General features: G+C 41.7%; 1 protein-coding gene across 1 annotated transcript; it reads left to right on the top strand.

The window, feature by feature from the left end:
• Window positions 1–2,763: 2,763 nt before the first annotated feature.
• LOC117052981 lies at window positions 2,764–6,155 on the top strand. Its single transcript, XM_033160420.1, has 2 exons — window positions 2,764–3,170; window positions 5,678–6,155. The coding sequence occupies exons 1-2, from the start codon at window positions 2,889–2,891 to the stop codon at window positions 6,029–6,031; spliced, it is 636 nt and encodes a 211-aa protein (XP_033016311.1). The 5' UTR covers window positions 2,764–2,888; the 3' UTR covers window positions 6,032–6,155.
• The last annotated feature ends 543 nt before the right edge of the window (window positions 6,156–6,698 follow it).

The raw sequence follows: 6,698 nt of genomic DNA, 5'->3' as shown, positions 1-6,698 counted from the left end.
AAATTGTGCTATTTGGTTAGTATAAAGCTGAGTGTGATTCTCCAAACTTATATATTCCTTCTTTTTTATTCACAATTATTTTATGTTGTATTTTTAAATGTGTCTCTTGTGTGCACTACAGACTAACAGGCTGCTGTGCAGAATTTCTCCCCTAAAACACTATATACCTGATGTTATAGATTGATGACTCCAGCATTGCCAAAATGGAGCAGCTGAATCTATAAAGCTGGAACTTTGCCAGATCACTAGATATGTAATCCACTGCTTGACAATTGATCTACGTACGTGTTCATGACCTCCTTTGACTTGTTCGGCTTTCCCATTACTCACTTGGACACAGATGGAATATAGACTTTCCCCCCAAAAGTGAAGCCAGAACCACACTAAATAGTCAACATAAATTCCAAGAGCTTTCTACTGGAAATAACTTATCAAATGGCAACATCAATACAAGGAGTGGGTCAACAATGCTCATAGCCATACAACATAATGACAAGCCCAAGGCAAATAGCATTACTTGTGCTCATGATTCATAAGTCCTTGGATATATAACATTTTCTTCTTGGTTTGGTGGCTTTATCTTCCTTTTTTTGCAAGAGAATTAACAAATGGAAAGTGGTGTGAAAGCAATGGCTCTTGGTTTCGTTCATAGATGTGGCTGTCATTAAAATATGCACTGCAAGCAAGATTCACTTTTTAAGGAAAGTTAGAATCTTACAGAGAAAAGGAATATCTATGAGGGCCAGAGAGACACCATAAAAGGGTTCTATTTCGTCCTTTTTTTGCTGGCATAGTGTTTCTGTTTGTTAATATCTAAGCCACTGTACATAAAATTTTATTAGCACAAGTCACTGCTATAATGCTGTGTTTTCAAGAGTGTTTGACACCCTAAGTAGGACAGGGTAAGAAAACCCATCACCAGGTTCAGCAACATTCAGCTAAGCCTAGATAGCTCAGTTGATTGGAGCATGGTGCTGATAATGCCAAGTTTGCAAGTTTGATCCCCGTACAGGACAGCTGGGTATTCCTGCATTGCAGGGAGTTGGACTAAATGAGCCCCAGAGTCCCTTCCAACTCTACAATTCTATGGGTCATCCAGAATCATAGATCATGAGAAAGGGTCTCATGCTCTACCAACTGAGCTATCAAGCAGCTGACTGGTCCACCCATTGGTAGAGCTGACCATGTGTGGTCTGTGTATGTATCTCAATGACAAACAGAGTAAATCTTTTTCTTTCTTTCTTCTAGCCTATAGATTTTCATTGAAAATTTGCAGCAGATTGCTGAAAAACTGAACAGCCTGTTAAGTGTGTGGCCGGAGTGACACCAATTAAAGTATTGCGTGTTTGTTAAAGCTTACAATCACCTATTTACTCTCCATAGACCCAGGTTCTCCTTCCCTCACAGTGCATGCAAGTAACAACCAAAACAGACCAATAGGCAGTTTGAAGCAGAAAATAGTTATGTGATGCTGCAGAGGCATCCATCCGTAGGATCTGATGTTTTGTGTTCATTGTCTCTTCTCTCTTACATGCTAGGTGCAGAAATATGTGGCTGCCTCTGAAAACGAGGGCTGTGCATTCTTTTCAGACACAAAAAATGGAAGATTTAACAGAACAGAACCCATTTGTCCTGAAAGAAATGTGGGGAAATTGGTCTTAGCTGGGAGTCCCTTCCAGTTCATTTCAGGGGGAAATGACAGTTGTCAGGGGAGACTGCTGTTTTATGGCAGCCATGTTTCTCCAATACCTGAGAATTAGGAGACACTCGGGGGGGGGGGGAGAAAACGGCTACCTTTAGGAGGGGCTTCAGCTGTTGTTCTACTGCTGCCACTGCCCCAGAAGGAAGCAAAATATAGTAAAGAACTGGGAGGGAGACACAACCCATCAAAATGGATGTGGATACCAGGACAAATGGAATGCTAATGAAAGAAACAGAAAATGAATCAGATCTCAACAAATTGCACATAAAATGAGCAAAGCTTTCCATAATTACTGCAAATGTTATTTTGAAATGTCCCCCCCCCCCCAGTTCTGCATCAAGTCCTGAATCTGGTTTCTTGGTAATATTATTGCCTTCATTGTAACATCCTTTCAACCTACAGTATGAAGTAGATTGGTGGTGGAGAGAGTGTGATGGTTGTGTCACATGTTTTGGCAGGAACCTCATGTCTCCTGTGAAATATAGCTTTCCCCTAGCTGTTCATCCACCTTATGACATTGTTTTCATTCCCATATGTTGCACACATAGCAGACATTACCTTTCAATTAGATGTTTATCCTTATTAGTTATACGAATCAGTAAATGTTCCTGATATGTAATTAAGAGGTAAATACGGTGTCATAGAACACATATAATCTTATGTTCTTTACTATAGGGTTGTGTGTCTTATGCCCATCCAAAGTAAAAGGCATAATGACACCTTAATGATAGCTCGCACCCTACAGAATTATACCAAGAATGGCTCCAGTTCTATAGTGTTTTTTCACTGAACAAAGGAAAAGCTCTTTCTGGAATGTAAACTTACTGTCATCCCAACTGGAAAGGTTTGCTAAAGAACTAAAGTGAGCCATTTCCCCATAATGATCTGATCACACCTTCCTTGCTTCCTACAGAGGGCAGCTAGAACTGAAATAGCATGCTATTCTATCTGCAAAATGCCAATCTTGAGAAAACTGGCAGGCCGAGGGTCCTTTGTGTGCTGTTACAATTGCTTACCTCACCCATTGTGATGTAGCACCGTTGCCCAGATAACCAAGTTCTAGCTAGGCTTGGTGTCATTTGATTACAGATGACCCTGGCCCAGCACAGAAGGAGAAACTACCAAAATGACAGTCATGCTAACAATCTGAAGGTCATGCCGTGCCGTGCCAGAAAACTCTCCAAACATGAACATCTTGAATGCTCTCCTTTCTATGATATTTGCATTGTTGGCTGGGCTTATCCTCGTTTTCTGCATCACCATCATGGCTTGCATCCTGCTCTTCAGCACGAAATTAACCATCACAATGGGCAAAACTAAGATGGTCACAACATTTCAACAAATGGCTCCCGATGCGGAATTTGCAAGGCCCATCATCACATCTGAACCAACCGTCCTAACCATTGAATTTGATGAAGCGGAGCTTTTAGCCAAACTAGTCAAAGAAATCGCTCCCAATTATGGCATGGTGGGTAGTTTTCCTTTTCTTTTCTCTTGCAAGAACGTGCCAACTGCCTTTCTGGATCATACTGAAAACTCATCTAGTGTAGCAGCGGCTGTCAGATGCTCTGGGAAGGTCCCAATGTGATATTTGTCCCTAGCATCCAAATGAACTCAAACGAATACTTTAGATCTCTTCCCTGCATTTGTTCATCCATATGATGGCCAAACTAAATGTAACGGGGCCACTATTTAGGCATTCCGCTCATTCACACCTAAAACAGAGATTTGTCATTTTAATTTAACGCTAAAAGAGAGTGGGAGAGGAACACAGAATCTGTCTTATACTGAGTGAGTTCACCGATCCTTCTAGTACAGTATTATCCACACCAGCTTTCCCCAACCTTGTCTCTTCCAGATATTTTGGGCTACAATTCCCATCATCCCTGACCACTGGCTATGCTAGGTGGGGCTGGTGTGAGCTGTAGTTGAAAACATCTGGAGGACACCAAGTAGGTGCTACCCCTGAGATGCTAGGAATGAAACCTAGGATGATCAGAGCATGGAAAGTACATGCTGTACCACTGAGCTATGGAGAGGGATATGGACACCTCACCCCTCTTGCACTATCCCTCTCCTCAATCCATTGCTCCAAGAACTTTTCTCTCATCTTAATTCCAGTGCCCGAAGTTATCAGAGAATAGAGATAAATGCTTGGAGCAATGAACCAGAGAGGATAGGAAAGGGAGGAGAGGTTTGGTGTTCTTCTCCTGTGTACTTCTGTTAGACACACACATGTCCATCCCTTTATATGTACACAGAGTATACACATGAAAAGAAGCACATATCTGTTATTCTTCGCATCTAGTTCGATCGCATGGCAGTGCATTAAAGTAAGAAAAATACAGAACACCATTTTGGCTTCTTTTCTTTGCAGAATTAATCAGGGGGGAAATAGATAACAGTAGATTGTTATAAACCCAAATTCATGTGTTTCAGCCATTAGACCAGCTCTAGAGACCATCACAAGCAGCAGAAAGCTGTATTCCCACTGCTGTGTGTGAGAAACTTCTCTTCACCCTTTGAACAGATGGTCAGCGCTGTAAACACCACTCACCTACTAGTGGGGAGAGAGCAGAAGTAACTCCACAGTTGTCATTAAAATCTTTACTTGGAGGCTGCTTCTGTACGCGATGAGCTCTCTCACACACAGTGGACAATTCCATGCTTGTCTTTCTTTCAATACACAGCAACTTAGCTGGAGAGCAAGAACTTTGCTTGCACAAAAATGGAAAGCAGAGATCATGCAGTGCTGAACTCTTGGCATCACAGGACATTAATTTCCCGCAACCAAATACTTCAAAAATAAATGTGGGGCACACCATTCAGAAAACAGAGGAGTGCGTTCATTAAAGAGATGTATTACAGGAAAGTTCCAAACTCCACAGTAGGACAGCGTCCAACATAGTAGTAAGCATACTCTCAGGTTCTCCAGAACTCTTCAGCAGTGCTTGCTTAACTACTGCTCAGTATCTTGTGAGCTTTTGGATGATCCTAATAAAAGTATTGCTCTACTGGTGATTTTGGAATTTTTCTGAAGGGCCAACATAGCTACCTTTCTTCCTGTGTGCCTTGCAGCACAAGAGTGTCTGAGGCACCACAGCTTGTGTAATATAGAGTGAGGAAGCATTATTATTATTATTATTATTATTATTATTATTATTATTATTATATTTATTAAATTTGCATACCACCCCAAATCTGAAGATCACGGGTAGTTTGCAACCTAAAAATCTGACACAAAATACATAACACAAAAACAAACCAATAGCCCCGCCTCCCACAAACACATTTAAAAAGCCATATTTTGTTTAATCAGCAAAAAGCCTGGTTATAGAGAAACATTGTCACCTGACACCTAAATGTATGTAACAAAGGTGCCTGGCGAGCCTTCCTGGGGAGAGCTTTCCACAAATGGGGAGTCACCGCAGAAAAGGCCCGTTATTGTGTTGCCACTGTCTGGACCTCTCATGGAGGAGGCACACAAAGAAGGGCCTCAGACGATGATCAGTTCATATGGGGAGAATGAGCTGGGCAGTTACCCGTTCAAAATTCACTAGGAAAGACTCTGAGGCAAGTGACTATGTTTCAACCTTGACCACTATCCCGCCTCCAGCTATAATATGGGTATAAATAGTACTGGTGTGTCTTGGACAATTTTGTAAGGATCTGTGAGAGCATATGAGGAGTTCTTTGAAAGGTGCTGTATGAATATATATTTTTATTATTTATGAACTTGTGAAAGACCAAGTCAAAGAGAAACTGCCAACCGTGTTTTCACTGCTTGCCCAGAACTTCTAAGACAAGGTGGGTTGTCAGGCATAGTAGGTTTTGGGTTGGGCAGTGCAATGCTGATCACAGATGTCCTATAAAACAATTTATATTTTGATTTCCCAGACCAACATTCGGGCAACTGTTACTAACCCATCAGACACGTCGCTGGTTAACTTACATTCTTCATTTTCACTGAAAAAGATTATGCAGGTCGCTGTGAGGAACCAAACCTGGGCTATCGTCTCGCTAAATGTTCGACCTAGCAACAGCACTTGGAACACAGATCTCCACCTCAAGGAGGACAAAGCAAAAGTCAAAGGCGCAGAGGAGCATATATTGGTGTTCATCTGCAAGCAGCTGAGTGAAAACTGCACCTTAGAGGATTATGAGGCTCAAAAGGAACCCGTCATTCAGAGCCTAGAACTCAGCGATGTCATCAAGGCCTTCTTGCGGGCTTTTCGTAATTCATATCAAGCTTCCCCTGTTCAAGAAACTGATGCTTCTGTGGATGTCAAGACTGAAGATGAAGAAATCTTCCAGAGCAGTGAGGAGTGAACTTGTGTCTACCACTGTCACCCCAGAGACGGGCACAATCTGCCCACAATGTGCAACCTTTAATGGGATATCACCCTGGCATCTAACATATTTTAAAGGCAAAGATAAAGCATTTGACTGGTGAGAAATCTGCACTGTTTTCCATTGTTCAGGATGTCTTCTTCACAATTCCTTAATGTACATAATGTCTGAACCTTGCCAATCTTGGGCTGCAATTCTGTATACCAATAACATTCCCTCCAACATTTCTCCCATGAAAATAGGGGTGTCCTATTTAATTATAATTATAATTTTACCCCACCCCCATCTGACTGGTTTGCCCCAGCCACTCTGGGCAGCTTCCAACATATGTTAAAACATAATAAAACATTAAGCATTAAAAAAAAACACTTCCCTATACAGGATTGCCTTCAGACGGATCGGGGGTCGGGTAACTCCACACCCTCCAACATTTCTCCAGTGAAAATTGGGACATCCTATTCCATACACTCCACATTAAACATTAAAAAAAACTTCCCTATACAGGTCTGCCTTCAGATGGCTTTCAAAGGTTGTATAGTTACTTTTCTCCTTGACTCGGAGGTTGCATAACTCCATACCCTGCAACACTTCTCTGATGAAATTAGGGACGTCCTACTGTACCTTCCACCCTTTCTCCCATGAAAAT

Source organism: Lacerta agilis, chromosome 9 (assembly GCF_009819535.1).
Source record: "Lacerta agilis isolate rLacAgi1 chromosome 9, rLacAgi1.pri, whole genome shotgun sequence".
Classification (NCBI taxonomy): domain Eukaryota; kingdom Metazoa; phylum Chordata; class Lepidosauria; order Squamata; family Lacertidae; genus Lacerta; species Lacerta agilis.
Note: the sequence above shows the minus strand (reverse complement) of the source record. Positions and strands in the feature narration are given on the sequence as shown.